Below are 18,216 nucleotides of genomic sequence, written 5' to 3' on the forward strand. Positions count from 1 at the left end.
TTTGAAGAGAAAGTATAAACAGTAATATTATTGTTATCAATGTATGCAGTTTAAACCACACCACTTATTCTGCAAAAATGAATCTGTCCATGTGGTAGAACCTACAGGCTTCTGCAATGGTACATGACATGAAGTCAAAAATGTGAGGCAAACATTTACATTCATGATGAATAAATTAGGTCAGCATTTTTGAAAACTCTAATGGTCACTTCCCTCTTCTAGATAATTTGTGACTGGAACCCAGTGGTATTTAGAAAAGTAGTAATATCGTAGTAAAATTGTTACCTCCTGTGGTTAATTGATGGTTAAATGAAAACGGAAAACATCCTTTTTTAGGAGGTATGATTCTGTACTGTACAGGAAAACTTACTTGAATTGAAAGCCTACAGCATTGAGTGTCACTGTACTTATCTTCCCGGCATTATAAAGTTGGTTTAATAAAAAAGCCTAGTAGAGTGCAATTGGATTCTCTTAGCACTGCCATCGTCTTTTCCTAAGACCTTGTGAATTTTCCTTCACATCTTTCCAAAAGTTGTTAAGAAAGGACTGTTTTTCGGGTTTGTTGTTGTTTGTTGGAAGAAGAGTTTAGTGCTTATAAAAGCACATGGCATTTACCACTGTTTCTATGTTTGATGCATCTGCATATTCAAACTATCAAAATAATATTCCTATTTAATTCCTACATGCCAGTGAACATTATGTAATATTAATGTACAGTATTGTACACTACAGAGTACGGCCTGTATGTATATGCATATGATTTCATTGCAGGCAAACCCTGTTCCTCACTGTCCACCACAGAACAACAACCTGCTCTATCCACATGACCACACTCTGTTGTCTTATACTGGAAAAACTCAATCACTATGCTGTAGGCTGTGTTGAAATTAGTTTTAGTTATTATCTCATATGTTATTGACAGAGATAAAGATCATAAAAGGCTTTCAATAGTAGCCTCACACATAGAACTCCACAAGGCCAATTCTTTTTTTAGTTCTGTGATTAATATATTTAAATTTATGAACAAACCACTTCTTTTTGTCATGTCATGTTCTTGTCTGACCAAAAGGGAACAAAGAAAGAAAGAAAGAGAGAAAAATAAATTCTGGTTTGCTGCGTGTAGACTTCCTTGTTAGCGTTTCTATGGCTACCGGTGATGACTTTTAGAAGTCCCTCCCTCCAGGTTTGCTCCGTCAGTGCTCAGTCAAATTCCTGCACTCTCACCAGTTGACACTTGTAAACAGAGAACTTCGCACAAAGCGGATAAGGCTGATAGAGCAAGTCAATGAATTCTTCCGAGCTGAATTTCACTTTTACCGGTACGTAACCAACTTTTGTTCCCTGCTGGCCCGCTGGCTACACCAGTGAGCACTTTAGCTTAATTACCCTGACAGCCTGCTCTTTGCTGTTGACGTTAGCCTGACGTTACACCTACTATCTAGTGGGTGTTTTAGGGAAGTCCTTTCTGGGTAAAGTTAACTTTGAGTTTATGTATAAGGTGTAAGAACACAATGTCAAAGAGGCTTTATCTGTCATAGGAAGTTTCACAATAGAATAAAAAGCGTGGCTATAGGGAAGGAAGTGGACGTTTTATCCTGTTACACGTGTTTTGTGAAACTGGAACCTGTGGCCCTCATCTGACTATTGTTTTCCTTGTCACATGCCGTTCTTCTTCTGCTGATATAATATTTACATGCAAGCACTTGTATTATTTTTATGACATTTCTGTTGTAGCAAGTAAGCACTTGACAGGTGAAACTTGGTGGTATACAGTTATTTAAAGGTAGCTGCACATGACTGATGATTTTTGTCATATGTGAAAAATCGCCGTGACCACTCTCCAGGAAATGGAACTTGGCGACTTGACTTGTTATACCTGAAATACCTCCAGCATGTCAGACGGATGTGTTGTTAGATTAGTATTTGGGTAAAACTTAATACCCTCTGCACATCATCTCTCTACAGATTTATTGTGCTGGGTTGGATACGATACTGCAGCCCATAGCGTTATGAAAAGCTTGCGCGATTTGACAATAGACGGACACAACGATGACCCACTGAAGTTAGGAATCGTCCAACAAAAGCAAAACAATGCAATTAAAAAAGTGTGCGACAACATGAACACGTAACATACCTTTTTCACTAAAGGTGAGTTGAAGAGACAGGTGTCACAGCAGCTCCGTCAGTTACTCTAGTTTTTTCAAACAAAACAGGCAGCATGTACAAAGCGTTTCACGCTTTCTGAACAGCCCTGTCATTTGTTTTCACAGACAGACACTTAAATCAATTTTCATCTGAGCAAATCTATGCACGCTGTTCATTTTTGGAAATAATGAATGCAATGTAGCTCAGTGAGTTATTACAGCTGGCTTTTACTCAGTAGTTGTCTCATATTTAAACGGTAACCAAACTGATATTTGACTGCAGAAGGCACAGGCAGGAGTGAGAGATGACAGATATATAGACGGCAGATATATAATAGAAATTATGTCATAGAAAGTTGAAATTGTCACTCTTTATTGTTTTCTATAGAGACTTGGTACAATGGTGACATTTTTCAAGCCGGTGTGGTCACAGCTATAGACCACAACCTAAATTTGTTTTGCTGTAGTCTTCACCACAATGTCATTTTCTACTTCAAATACAGTCCCTCTCCTGTGTGTTCAAATAGACAAGAGAAACTCATGTCTGCTGAGCACATTGCACTTCATCTGTGTATAGCCTGTTGAATGTAGTGATTATTCATAACTATGATTTCACTGCTCCCTTAATTTGCGTCATGTTAAACACAGTTTGAGTTTCTGTTTGAACTCATTGTGCTTAGCCGGTAAAAACGGCAGTAGGTCTAACAGCTGTTTCAGGTCAAACCCTAAAACAGATAAGGTAACTGTATGCAAAGCGGTGAGCTCCAGCATTCAACCATAGATCATAGGAAAATGAGACATAGTTTTTTTTTTTTTTCAATGCAAATATTATTTTATTCCCCAAACTTATAATTGACCGCAGTTTAGTAAAGTTAGACCAAATATGTGAATGAGTACTAACTCAACACTAGACACGCAGACAGTTTAGCAATAAATCATGTGCGAGGTGTGGTCTCTGGGCAAAATGGCAAACGGCATCTGAGTGTTTTTCTTGTCTGATATCCTTCTGCTGTAATCTTAGGTCACTGGCCACCTGTCTCAACAAACTAAACCAAGTTTTAACAAAGGAGCCGTAAATGTTTGGCTTCTAGCCCATGGAACAGTCTGTAAAGATTAGACAAATATTATGTATTAGAATGTGTCTACTACATTACTCTGTCCAAATAGCAATAGTTCCCTTTCTTAAACCCCAGCTGCTTAAAGTTTGAATGTTGCTTATTGTGTGTTGGTGACTTCCCTCGTGAAGTTTGTCATGCTTGTAATACGTTGCACAATGTGCAGGCTCGCACTTACAAGCATGACAGATTCAGAAATAGCAAATATTTCATTAAGTCCACATCACTTTGTAGAAATGTTGAGACAATAAATGTTTATGCCAAACCAAATGTTTTAATTGAAATATTTAATAAACATGAAAATGGATTGATAAAAGTGGATTTTATTATATATAGGTTCAGTACAGCTTTTAAGAAATGAGAGATACAGACAGTAAGATTTACAAGCAAAAGATATAGATTATACTTGTAGTAGTAGCAGAGTTAGAGGGCTTATAGTCGGTTTGTGCATGTGTGTGTGTAATGTCTCTGACCCTATATTTTCTCCTGGCCTTCTACCTGCCTACATGCATGTCACTTTTTTTCCACTGTTTGTCTTATACCAGTCCCACATGTCTACATTTGCGTGGGTCAACACACACACACACACACACACTGTCAGATGCTCTTGTTCATGAATCGACTGAGCCAACTCATGATGCACAGCAGCCTCCGGAAGCCAGTCTTCCAAACCAGTGCACAAAGAACTGTGCTGCGTGAGACCCACCACTAAGTGAGTTATATCAGTCAATATTTCCAGGCAGACAGGACCCCTCCTCGTCATACCACAACTTTGTTTTCACTTTTGGCTTTACTTTTTACTTGTCAGATGACATTAGTCTCAGCAAGAGCCGTACCTGAAGTGAAGTAGAAGAGCAGCAGTTGTTTTAGGTGTGCAGCACACAGTGGGCCATGTTTAATATTGCATCTCTAGTTAAATCAAAATTCAGATTGATAATGTGTGTGAAAGAGTGGCAGAAAGAGAGAGAGCAAACATACAGGTGCTGTATAATTACTATTAACATACCCTTTTTCAACACAAATGGACTGATCAGATTCTCTTAAGTTTATTCTCATAATCAAGGTTACAATTGTTTTGGAATTTTCATCAGTTTTTACTTTTATTTTGTTTTGACTTTTTGCTTTCAATTTCAGTTTAGTTTTAATTAGTTTAGCAGGTTTGCCTATTTACTTCAGTTAAGTTCACACAAAACACTCAAAAACCCCACACACGCTGGAGGTTCCATTTATTTAGATGAACCAACTCAAAATGAACTGGACTGTCCAGCACTTGCCTAAGGTGCTACATGTACTGGTTGTACACTGTGAGCCAGACATCTGGAAGGTACTGATCCATCTGGCACAGCTAAAAAACTGGAACATAGATTTCATATCCCATACTCAAAATACTGTAGGCTGATGTATGAAATGAACTGACAAACACAAATATTAAGACATTTTCATTATTTCGTTAATTCTAGTTAACAATAATAATATTGCTAATAATACATATGTGTTATTGTGTTCTTAATGTGCTGGAGACTGTACTATATCCTTTATTCAACTATCTTTCTGATTTATTAAGTTTAAATAGTACTATTTGATGTACATACATTTAGAATATTGTTATTAACTGTACTCAATGGGCAAGGCTGTACTTATTTAAACTGAAGACTCTTCTATCTCTCTCCTAGGTTTCATCGACTAATTAAAGAGGTGGTTGCTAAGAGATGGCGATCTGTGACATTGGTGAAAGCGTCTGATGTACAGCAGCCTGAAGCTCGACTTCTCCAGGATCTTTTTCCGCTACACGTCTCTCTGTACCTGGCTCATGTGAAGGACACAGGAAACGCTCTTCTATCAACAGACTCATAAATACCATGGCAGCTTTTACTGCTCCTTGTGCCATCTCCAATACTACGACCTCCACGGTGGCCCCGACTGCATGGCAAAGGCAAGGAAGCGGCGAAGAGGAGGGGAAATATGAGAATGGGGATGTGGGACAAAACACTATCGTGGAGAAAACCCACGAGTTCTTCCAGATGTGTGACATCGAAAACAAGGGCTTCATCACCCGACGTGACATGCAGGTGAGGTTACTGATACAATGATATGTGCTGTGTCTGGACCCATTAAGCTCTTTTTTCTGAAAAATAGTGTGAGGACTGATCTTTGTTGTATACAAGTAATTCAAATAGGAGAACTTTTTGATTTTATGTTAGCATAGATTAAATATAGTGGCATATTACCCTGCAAAGTAATAGAAACCTGTTGTTACTAACTTATTAACTTGTGAAGAAGCCTAATCACCAAGTGTCAACGCTGATTTTTAGCATCCGCAGTGTACAATGAATTACATTCACATTTTCTTCATTTTTAGAGATAACATTCATCCAGAATGGACATGAAATACAGGGATGGTTTGTGCACTCATTAATGATTCTGAACAGGACACGAATAGAGCATGTGCACCTTATTCAAAGCAGCATAAAAGAGACTGAGACACAGTGAGCCATACGGCAGCTTTGTCACGCAACTCCTCCACTCACATTATTGTGCAGATTCACTTGTGCTTCAGATGTTCATCCCTGCCACAGCTAATCCTTTGATGAAGCACTTGTAGGCTTTCATTGCGAGGAGCATAAATACATAGAGGGGAGGCTTTGATCTGGTGTTTATGATAATGGATTTGAAAATTAGATGGCAACCAGGGCAGTGGTCCACTGAACCGGTTGTATAGAAGAGCACAGACTGTAGCAGCAGTTGATACTTTTACTGTCAGTTTTTTTACACTTTCCTTTTGTTGGCCGAAGTTTCTAGATCAGCTAAATTAGCGGTACTTCTTACATTTGTTTGACACAGTATTTTCACAGACTATTTCACTATCACAATATCTTTTGTTGGATCTTCACAGCTTAAAATTTGCTGCACACCATGACCACCAACAGACAAGCTTCACAAGCTTTACTTCTACTGTTTGCTGACATAAGGGATATGTTCTGCCCAGATAACACATTTTACAAGAACAGCAGATAGTCTTACACTGATGCTATCCTCTCCCTGTCCCTCCCCTGGATTGTATGGGTTGCCTCAGTCAACATTTGCAGCAGTGTAAACACAGTATAAAAACCAAGCTGCTTACAGAGGTGTGTCTGTGTTGGCTTTTTAAATGGTCCAGCAGTTACTGTCATGGTCACACAGTTTTTTGGGAGGGTCTCACATTGGATTACTGAAGGAGCAGCTGTCACTCCTCTCTCAAGTACTATCTCTATTTATCTACTTTGGATCTTTTGTCAAAGGTTTCACTTGAGCCAACATCTGTTCCAATGGAGCTACCCAGGGGTTGAAGACAAACTACACTGGGAAGTTCCCAGGTGTAAATGAGTGAACTATATGAGTGTGAAGCACTGTGATGCTGAAGAGGATGCATGTTTGCGCTTTAAACATTTTGGTTGAAATGAGAGTTAGAAAGAGGTTATTTGGAATATGACTCATGTCCTGTGTTATTAGCGCTAATTTACTCTAATTTAGACCGTCAAGGGTTAAAACTATTTGGGACTACCACTAATTGCTCTGTAGCACATGATCACCATTGCACAAATGACTGTCCTTATGAGTCTCAAGTAGCAGTTGTTATAGCTACAGTCTAGTTAATGTTCTTGAGGCTTTGTTCTTGTCAATAGCAGCTGTTTTTTGTGTCCTGTTAAACAGAGGCTGAACGGCGAGCTCCCTCTCAGTGCAGAGGACTTGGAGAACGTATTCGATACCCTCGATTCCGACGGCAACGGATTCCTTACCCTCGATGAGTTCTCCTCAGGCTTTAGTACGTTTACAGTCTGTTTCTACTTGTAACAATGCCTCCAGTGTCATCAGTAATCTGATGTTTCGATTGTGCTTTTGATTTTTCTAGGTAAGTTTTTATTTGGCCGGGAGATTTCTGTAGAGGAAAGCATGGAGGACAAAAACCCCTGTAAGAGCCCGTCAGAGGTCCTGTACCAGACCCGCTGGGAGGAGAGCCGAGCAAGAGGAGACGAGGATGAAGAAGAGAAACACTTCTGCATGTTAATGGAGAGCCTTGGAGCAAACAGTGTCTTTGAAGAGTGAGTACTGTGTGTGTGTGTGTGTGTGTGTGTGTGTGTGTGTGTGTGTGTGTGTGTGTGTGTGTGTGTGTGTAATGCGAGCCTTTGTAGGTCTACTTCATATCTTTGCACACTTTGTCAACATTTCCTACAGTATATTTTAAGCCTGAGACCATAATCAGCTGTGCAAACTACACAAGAGTTGGCAGTTTCCACCAAGCTGTTCCTGTGCTCCCTCTGTGAGCAGTCTACTTAAACTATCAAGTTTTTTTGATAATCTTGCATTTGAAACATTGAAATTTCTATTTAAATCTGAAAACGTCCAGGAAACATTCACCCTTAAAACACCTTCACAGGCTTCTAAATCATTACTATGAACTTTCTCTGCGTTGTTATTTCATACAGGTCATTAGTAACTCTCCTTGAGGCCTGTTTAGACATTGCTTTGTTAGACGGAAAGATATAAATATATAATAACAGGATCTTATGAAATGCATGACTAGACTCACCTTTAACAAACAACTCCAACTCAATATAAGTAAACAGTAGAGGAGGTGGATGCCAGATTTAAACATCCTATTGGCTTCCACCCACCTGGTTAGAGCCTCAGATGACATTTTAGATCAGATCAGTTTGTGCACCACTAACTGATATTGATGCTGGCTAGACTTTAAGGATAAGTATTTGTAACTGTTGAAAAGGCTTTTAGGGATTTGTTTGATTTTCCTTACCTTATCATAGCTCACAGCCACATTACATTGTTTCTTGTGGAAAGATAATTACATCATTGTTCCATTTCTATCATCACACTGTTCTTTATGTCTCGCAAATGATTTGAATGCAAATTTCACAACTTAAATCATTGCTTATATCCAGTGTTTTACTCGTGCTGTCTTGTGAGTGTATTGGTAGCAGATCTTGGAACACAGAAAAGCAGTCATGACTACTGCCAGATTGTTTATACTGTGAAGATTAATTGATTTTTCAAGGCAAAGAACATCATGTCTTGCTAGCTGAGCTACCCTTTGTGTTTGTGATTGTGTCCGATTGTGCTATAATTGTGCTATTATTTCCACCCATATCCTCACCATATTTTTTCTACTTTTATGCTAAAATAGGATCATCAATTCAGAGTGAAACCCTGTGACAAAGACTGCAAATGCCATTAAAGAAATTGACTGCGATGCTGCACTTAGTTACACCTGCTCCTTCATTCTGTCCCATCAGTCCTGCTGAGGTGCGCAGTTTGTGGGCCCAGCTGCGCCGGGATGAACCACACCTTTTATCCAATTTTGAGGACTTCTTGGCCAGAGTGACATCCCAGATCATAGAGGCCAACCAGGAGAAGAGGGAGATGGAAAGCGCTCTAAAGAGGTCAGGGCAGGGCATCTTTGTGTATTTGGATATCAGACAGTGTGGAAGGTTCAGAGATAATTAGAGGTTTATTGAATTCTTATGTCTCCACTGAGGAGTATTTGGCTGACTAAAGATGAGCTCTGAAGTTACATCATTTAAAGAAGTTGCTTTCATGCTTTGTGCTCTTGAATGATGGCTTTCATAGACCTGTTGTTTTTAGGGCATATCAAAGGGATTATTGACCTCTATAAATAAACAAGATTACTTCAATTGTGTCGACCTAGGCAGTTGTTTCAAAAACATGTATTATGTGAGGTAAATACAGTACATAGCATGTTATCACATCTGAATTTTATCCATACAGAAAAGCAGCAACACACGATGATGAGATCCAGCGCCTATATGAAGAAATGGAGCAGCAAATAAAGAATGAAAAAGACAGGATTGTGCTGCAGGTAAACAGCTGCTAGTAATGTCAAACAAGTTTTTCACTTTGTTGTTAATTCTATCAAATACTGTACATCCGCTTCCTTCTCACCCTTTTGCTTTGTTCGCCTCTTCCCTCCTTCTTCTATCACTGGACTAAAGGACTATGAGCGGTTTCTGTCTCGGAGTCAAGACCTACAGCTGCAGCTGTCCAGTAAAGAGAAAGAGCTGGAACAGCTCTTCCAGAATAAGAGAAGGGTGAGTGAGATCTATCAAAATGATTTCCCCCAGAGTGCACTGCAGTGTTCACAGTCTATGGCTTTACATGCACACTGATTTCTTTCAGTTTTCCTATGAGGAAATTTTGTCAGACTGTCAGAGCAGCAACACACGTGAGGCACATTAAACAAGATGACAGATAACACAGTGCTGTAAAAAAGCTAATAAAGTGATTAAATACCACTCTAACATCAATGCACCTATTGAAATGCCATTGAAACACAATGATAAATATGTTTGCCCAATGCTTACTGATACTCAGATATATTTTCTTACATGTTCAAACTCTGACATGCTGTCTAATACAAAACATCAATGAGAATTGGAAGTATTTAGTTATACCAAATGTTAGCCAGAGGATCACTGGGTTTCCCCCCTAGACTGAGACCAAGCTCACTAATTTGATATACTTGATGTGTTCAGTATAGCAGCATTAACCTTTAATCCTCAATTATATGGAGTTGTTATTTTCAAACTGATATCAAACACAGTGTAACCAATGATTCTCCAATGAGCTTCTTCTGCAGAAGCAACAATAGCTTGTGTTGATAGGTACTGATAGATGTTAATAGGTTTTGTCACAGCTTTATTTACAGACTTACAGTCAGGCTTTTAAGGCCAATTAGTGAACTGAAATGAATTCTGGTCATGCCAAACAAGGACTTTTCTTCTCTTCACAGCTCCTTAACACCACTAATTAATATGTCAGCTGCTTGCCAAGTGTTTACTAAGTTTCCTGTTTGTGGAGAACAGTGGTCCATACAGTGGTATAACTGCTGGCACAGCTTTAAAAGTATTTAGTTTGTTGAAAAAGAGCTGTCAGCTGCTTCCAACTTGTATTGTGTCTTGATATCATGCTGTGAATGTGTACCACTAGGAGTCGCCCACGTCAGACACTTCCTCATCATCCTAAACACAGGGATTTAAGATTAAGAAATACATTTCAAATGTTACAGATTTTATTTATGTTGATGTGATCAAGGAGGCAATGCCTGGATTATCCAAAAAGTATTTAGGTATCTTATCTGAGATGTCTTCACTTCTCCTGTTTCGTTTTTGACCTTGGGTCTCTCTCCAGCTGGAGCTTCAGTGTCAGGACCTTCACAGCGAGCAACATGTGACCAAAGTAGAGAATGTGAAGCTGAAGCAGACAAATGACGAGTTGGCGCGGGAGCTGGAGCACACCAGCCAAGAGCTGATCTTGGCACAAGAGCAGCTGAGTCTGCTGCAGGAGCAGTCCACACGGCTTCATGAGGAGAAGGAGATGTGAGTTATACTGTAGCTAATCTTAGTTACTCAGGTTTCTTTATATCTCCAGGCCTGATTGTTTGGCCTCTCTGTTTCTTATTTCTTTCTCAATGGTTAGGATGCAATCATATTATATTGCTTCAAACAAATAGAGAGGCAGTAAAACATGGCAATGTGTTCATACACAATTTATATTGTTAGTGAGCAAGAGCTGAACAGCTACCTTGAATAATAGTAATAATAGTATCAACTGACTCTCACATTTCACAAGTGTTTCTGTTCTCACCACCTGTAAAACTATTGAAATCATTTACGTGTTGATGCTGAGTTGCTGTAACCCACAAATTATTTTTGTGTGTCTCTTTCTTATGATTCCTCAGAGGTTTATTTTCTTGTACTGTCCATCTACATCCTGTTATAAAGACGGGTCTCATGTTTCAAATGCTGTGATACCGCGAGTAGGCAAGAAAAGAGCATGTGTCTGTTTCCTATTAAATCACTCATCATTTTGCCTTTCTTTGCTCTGGGTTATACTTTCTTGCCAGTTTTTAAAGTGTAACCACTCCACACACTGTGTCTACTTAGTCGCAGCCATTAGTAATAAAGGATGCATTGTTTTTCAACACAGGGAAATTTACAGAGTGACTGAGGGACTGCAGCGGGAGCGAGCAAGCCTCCTCAAACAACTGGACCTATTGAGGTATGATCAGAATAAAAATAGAGGTACAGCTTAGATATTGTAATTGTAATGTTTTTCTGTTCCTTTTTATACTTTGAATTATATGATGAGTTGGGAAGCTTACTCAACAAATTTGAAAAAGTGTGTAATGAGAAAGTGTTTTGTTCCTTAACTTGAGTAATGTTATTTTGTGGGGATGAGGGTTGAGGATGATTCTGACCTTCAACTCTGTGAAGCAGAATAGGTCATACCAGGTATCTTCCCCCTGTAATAGATATTACTGGTGTAGTCTCATTATTTTTGTGACATATTACTTATAGGTGCCACATCATTACAGTATTGGTCAGACAAAATCATCATCATCAACATCATACCTCAGCGGGTAATTCACCTCATATTAGTGCAGTGGTCACAGCACAAAGCAGGACGGATTGCTTACTGAGCTTAAAATCTCAGTTAGAAGGAAGAATTGATGAGCGTTTAAGCTCCTTCTCAGAAATGATCTGCTTCAAAATCAATGACAGTGATTCCTTCCTGGGAAATCCTCATTCTACAGCCTATCCTACAGCCTTTTACACCACTGACATCATGTCATGATTAGCCATGGAGAGATGTGTCGCCATGAACCTGGGAGAGAGCTGTCAGTCATTATGGCTAGAAAATTGTACAACCGCAAACAGCATAATTGATAGTGACTTTGGCCTGTCGCACAATGCTGAAAATTGCGTAATAGTTCAATAGTATGAAAAGAAGGTTCTCACAGTGTCTTCGGTATCTTTATTTCTTTGTTGTATCCAGGGAAATGAACAAACATTTACGGGATGAAAGGGACATGTGCTATCAGGTGGGTGCCATTCATCATAGCAAAATTAATTCTCATTTCTGCACCTCGTGTCCTCTTTTTAAAAATGTGAGGAATAGAAAAAATGTAATGTAATAGCAATCCAAAAATGTTGACTCAACCCTGAATCTCATTTCAATTTTGATATGAATTAAAATTTCATATTTTATTTTCTGCAGAATCCAAAGAACTCCAAGAAAACACCATGTTTGAAGCAGAGGCCTTCAATCAGTGTTGTGAAACACACAAACACAAATTTCTTCAAAAGGTAAACCATCACATTCATTACTTTTCTCTTAAGCCACAGTATGTGCTGTGCCTGCTCATGCCTTTATTGGTTTTATCAGATGTATTGGATCTGCTTTGTTTCCATTAGTCATGTGGGCTGTAATATTACTTTGTGTCTGCAGTGGGGATGAGGAGGAGCTGACCTCCAGCTTGATGAGGCAGAACCTAGCCAATGAGTCATGCCAGCCATCTTTCCCAGTGGAGAAAAGAGGGCACCTTCAGAGGATCATCTCCATCGAAGAAGACCACCTCCCACACTTGCTCCAGAGTGACTGTCAGGCTCAAACCCCTCTCCAGGAGTGTAGTGAAGGAGAGGAAGCCACAGACAGTGAGGAGAATATAGACTTAGTGATGAGTGACATTCACCCGTGTGCGTCTTCTCCCCGGCAGCAACAGTCAAAGGGAAATGTGGAGAAAAGGGAAACCCCCACATCTCCAAGGGGTCAGCCTGTTGGCAAGGAGACCAGCATAAGTGTAAGCATGTGGACTGAGAGTCAAGTAATATACTGCTTGTAAGAATAGAATAATAGATAATATTAATAATAATAGAATAATGTTTCAATTCTGTTATCAACATTGAAATACTACATTAATACATTTACTGTAAGTCATTAAATGGGTTTCTTTTGTTTATTGGAAAAATAGCCTTTCCAAACAGGTATTATACTGGAAGGAGACAGGTGTTACATTTCTCAGTGAGAGAAATCATTACCCTGTTGTAGCCTACCTCACACCAATAAGAGCCAGCCACCTGACTGATTTATTTAAAGGGAGTTCCTAAAACCTTCTTCCAATATCTGCTCCCATCATTCCTCTCTTTATCCAGGATGAGGGCAGGCCCTCGCCTCCTGATCGCCTCTTCAAGATCGTTCTGGTGGGGAACTCTAGTGTAGGAAAGACCTCCCTACTTAGACGATTTTGTGATGACTGCTTCTACCCTGGCACTTCTGCCACTGTGGGTATGTACTATACACTGCAAACACACACATACAGAGTCTGAGCTCAACCACAGGGGTGAATGTTTTTGATGCCTTGACTCACTTCCTGTGAGCAAAGGCATCAAAACAGCTAGCCCTTTGGTTGACCCCAGACTCCGTATGTGTTTGCCTACAAAGCACTTTATTCTACCTGATGGTTTTAACACTGAAAAGAAAGATGAAAAAGGCATCAGGTTTTGGTCCTGCAACCTTCAGCATAGTGAAGTATTTTGTTTTGATCACATATTTTCGATTTGGCATGTAAAGAATATAAATCTTCACACTTAATTTTTTAAAAGATACAACTGTTTGTAGGATTTAATTTTGATTATGTTTGGAAGTAGCACACTTTGTGTTGTATTCATCAATAAAAGCCTCCATTTTCAGTTCTTTAATTTTTTCCATTGATCCGAGCATTATTTTATATGAACATATTCACACTTAGAATTTGTTAGGATTAGCTCATTCAGGTCATTGTGTACATTTCCAGTTGGTATATCTTCACATGTCTCTACACTCATTTTTGTCATAGAAATATATATGATGTTTGTTGTTGATTTTCTTATCTGTATGTGCAGGTATAGACTACAGTGTAAAGACAGTAACTGTGGACAACAGCCAGGTGGCACTGCAGATGTGGGACACAGCAGGACAGGAAAGGTGTGGTTATATGTAGTATATGTATATGTAGTGTATTAAATGAAGCCAAAGGGGAACTGTCTGTTGTGGTTTTTTGATGAGTCACTGTATGATGCCACTTGACACCAACATCAGTGTAGTTGATAGAAAATCAATTTCCTTGTTTCTTGTAAAAGTTCAAAATACACACCACTTTGTTTTCTTTCCTTGTGCTGCATCATTCAGTCAGACTTACAGTATGGTTACCATTATTCTTTTGAACTTAATCTAGCTCAGTGAGCAAATATGAAACCGTTACTCCTGCATTTTTCAGGGTTTTCTAATATACCAGTGAAAACATAACTTCCTCTTTTGCCTGATTCCTCCTCCTCCCACTGCAGGTATCGAAGCATCACCAAACAATTCTTTCGCAAGGCTGACGGTGTGATTGTGATGTATGACATCACAGCTGAGCAGAGCTTCACAGCTGTCAGACAGTGGCTGACGAGTGTAAAGGTAACACAGTAACATTCACCACAGAAACACTGAGCAGATGAGTATTGTTTTGCTTCAAGTCTCTGTGTAGTTATTTTGAGTCCCTACAGTAGACTGAAATCAGCTCTCTAAGAAACAGAGTGGGTGTATGTTGAATATTTTCCACAGTATAATATTGTAGAAAATAAAAGACAAATGTAGGTCAGTTGCTGTATCTATTAACAGTGATGTGTCTATTCACTGCTGACTGGTTTTCCATTTGGGAACAAAGAGCAACAGGGAAGCTGGTGGACTACAGTCGTCCTTTAACCACAGTGGACTCTCTAAAGATAATTTCCTTGTTTTCTGTGTTCTTTCCTTCTCTTCCTTTATAGGAGGGTGCAGGCGAGGACATTCCTATTATGCTTTTGGGAAACAAAACAGACAAGGAGATTGAGAGACAAGTTCAGAAAGGAGTGGGTGAAAGACTAGCCAAGGTCTGTGCGTCTGTCTTACTTTGCCCGGCCAAAGTTCTGGGCAAATCGGTGTCAGTTACAGACCACAGTCATAAAGTGGTGCTTTTTTTAGTTTTTTAAATGAAAGAAACACAATTAATGTTGAATAGAGTTTTATGTGGAGGCAGTATAATTCTGTGGGTGTTTTATCTTCATCTTTTGTTCATTTTTTTATTCCTCTAGTCTCTGTTGTGCAGTGTAGTTTCTATGGAGACTGGAAAGAACTCTGTGAATTTACTCAAATGTTTCTTGATAGGCTTACACTCATCAGTGTGTAGTTGAAATTGTTGTGTTGTAAAACAGTGTATTTTAATCACAGGAGCCTTTCTCTTTTGTGGTATCGACAATCATCATTTTCATTTGGCTCTTTTTCAGGACTACCAAATGACTTTCTATGAGTGTAGTGCATGCTCTGGACACAACGTGGTGGAGTCCATGGTGTATTTAGCCAGGTGAGCGTGAGTGTGTGTGTGTGTGTGTGTGTGTGTGTGTGTGTGTGTGTGTGTGTGTGAGTGTGAGTGAGTTTATGCAACAGGAAAACAAAGAAACAATAATTGTGTTAGTCTAAATATGGAGCAATTGTCTGCTTGAACAGCTTTTAAAGTGGGATTATTTCTGCACTGAAATAAGGCAATTCATAGAGAGCCAAATGTTTAATTTGTGCTGTGTTGGAGGCACAAAGGACCTTTTCTTGTAAGCTGGTTCTGTACAGCACAGCAGGAAACAGTTACTCGCAAGTGAAAATATCTGGTGTTGTTCACAATTTAATTGGTGCGAAGTGCAAAATCAAATGTTCATGTGATTATGTGCACCATATTGTTTCCTCTGTGTGTGTGTGTGTGTGTGTGTGTGTGTGTGTATGTATGTCACTGACTTTCTTTAATTAGAGACCTATTGTCAAACTGTGGTGCAGTGTGCTTCATTCCTTTTGCATTAGAAAGCTGCACCACTCCCTTATTTAATCTATGTTACTGCTAGAACTGCCAGTAATCTGCTCTCACTGGCATTTCTGCATGGAATAACCACACAGTGCTGTTGCAAATGACCTGACATCATGGTTCTACAACGTTTGCTACATGACAAATAACAGCAGGAAGTGCTGCAAACTAATCCCTCAGTGAAAAAATGACACTGCAGGGTTCATGCAGACCTGATACAGCTTATGCAGGTTGAGATGCAGTAGCAGTTGCAGCCACAAAACACACATCAGTTTTCAGAGCTGAGCGTGTACAAAGGTCAAAGGACATTATGATGCACATTAGGATGTCCTGTCATCGCTGCTTCATGTGTTTATATCTCGTTACGTTTTTCCAGAATTCTGAAAGAACAAGAGGACAGAGAGAAGGAGAAGACTGTCCAGCTGGTCAGCAGCCCTTCAGAGAAGAAGAGATCCTGCTGCTAACAGTTAAACAGTAAACACATACGCAGTAGCACTACCCTTTACTCACATACACAATGTTAAAGTGTGACCACACGTATCAGTGAGGGAACCTTATTTTAAATGTCAGCTTTTCACCTATTCTTCAGCCTTGTAGCAGTCTGGGTAAACCCAACATCAGAATATATACTGTCACGTGTCACACATGTTATTGCACTATTATAACAGTCTACTCTATATGATTTTCCAAGGTAGTATTTGCAGTTTACAAATAACCTTGAATTTATATTTTATGAAGATTTAATAAAATAATAATATAAACATTGATAATAATGTAAGAAAAGTTCAAATGTTCCCTTTGAGGTAAAAATAACTGAACAAATTTGTCCCTTTGGAATCAAACTAAGACTTTTTCATTTTGTAAATGTTGAATACTCTCTCAAATTCTGACTGTAACTCTCAAATATTTATTTAGGCTCCAAAGGCATTTTTACTGTATGTATTAATATAGTCATTCAGTGTTATGTGTAATATTTTTAGCTGTTTTGCTTTTCCAATTTTTGTACACATGCAGTGGGGTCCAAATGCCTTAGACAACAAACTTTTGGACCCCACTGTATATGAAATATATACATAGTCACCTGAACAACTGTAAAATGTAATGCATATTCAAACAGCCGTGCAGTTATCACTACCTTAGTGAAGCTTTTGATGTTGACATTATGTCAGAGAGGTGTTAATTTAATTCAGTGGTTATTTGATTTCTCGTGGTTATGTGGCACTGCTACTGGCTATGCAGTATAAACTATGAATATTGTACAGGTGTCTTCACCTGGTGGACAAAAACACTAACTATCATGCAGCACAGTGCAGAAGCAATGTAGTTCCACTGAATAAACAATAAATTATTGTGGACTTCAAATGAAAATTATTAGCTTCAAATGTAGTGTTTCCTCCCGGGCTGTTATATTTAGTGTTATATTTTACAGGTGTTATTTTGTCCGCTCTGTGAATTGTACAGTAAGTGAATTATAATTTTGTGTTGTTTTTGTTATACAGAAGGTTGTTAGGCTGGGAAGTTGGCTCAGCTGTGTTGTGCTTTTTAACACTTAGAAGACAGTACAGACCAAATGACGTCGAGTGCACAAAATATTTATTTCATGTCACCTTAATCTGCCTCAGTGCCAAGTATTTTAATAAAATAGTGCCACTGTAACATGTCAAGTAAATTATGTTATCTGTATGTTACAGGACGGTCACAGTTGTAGAAGTTTTGGTAAAACGTTCAGATTTTACTGTTTGATATTGCACTATTATCACTAATAGTGCTTCACTACTGCCAGTGTCTTGCACATCACTTTAATGTAAATATAAAAATGTAATTAGCGTAAAACAAATGAATAAACGTTTGTTTTTGTGTGTATTATATGTAAAGCACCTGGTGACTTATTCATCTGTTCCTGGTACAGTGAAATTAAAATAAGCTATACAGCATCACCCGGTGACATGAGTTTGGACATTGCTGTTTATTCAATTTTTCAAGTTGACATGACAATATGTGAAACAACATATTCAATATAAGTAATACATGTGGAATCAACATGCCAATTTATTCGAATCTTTGATTTATAAATTATATGGCAATCTAGATTTGTGTTTAATTAGAGCAGCTTTGCTCCGTCGTGTTTGTGTGGACAGATTCCAAAGCTGCTCTTTCAATACAATTATACAATTATTCTAAATAAATAAGATTACTTACCATGTATAGTTGATTGTAAGTATGAATGACTCTTAACATTGTATTGCTTTTTTTTATTTAT

At 38.7% G+C, this 18,216-nt stretch overlaps 1 protein-coding gene across 1 annotated transcript; it reads left to right on the forward strand.

Annotated features, from left to right (window-relative positions):
- Positions 1–1,192: 1,192 nt before the first annotated feature.
- On the forward strand, positions 1,193–17,901 carry LOC111655072 (EF-hand calcium-binding domain-containing protein 4B-like). Its single transcript, XM_023406319.2, has 18 exons — positions 1,193–1,319; positions 4,933–5,328; positions 6,950–7,061; positions 7,149–7,338; positions 8,545–8,691; positions 9,038–9,128; positions 9,262–9,357; positions 10,457–10,644; positions 11,255–11,326; positions 12,104–12,149; positions 12,326–12,414; positions 12,557–12,908; positions 13,261–13,393; positions 13,990–14,071; positions 14,431–14,545; positions 14,899–15,000; positions 15,394–15,470; positions 16,333–17,901. The coding sequence occupies exons 2-18, from the start codon at positions 5,119–5,121 to the stop codon at positions 16,418–16,420; spliced, it is 2,190 nt and encodes a 729-aa protein (XP_023262087.1). The 5' UTR covers positions 1,193–1,319; positions 4,933–5,118; the 3' UTR covers positions 16,421–17,901.
- The last annotated feature ends 315 nt before the right edge of the window (positions 17,902–18,216 follow it).

Source organism: Seriola lalandi, unplaced genomic scaffold, assembly GCF_002814215.2.
Source record: "Seriola lalandi dorsalis isolate HSWRI2012SDOR001 ecotype SW California unplaced genomic scaffold, Sedor1 jcf7180002054302, whole genome shotgun sequence".
NCBI classification, from domain to species: Eukaryota; Metazoa; Chordata; class Actinopteri; order Carangiformes; family Carangidae; genus Seriola; species Seriola lalandi.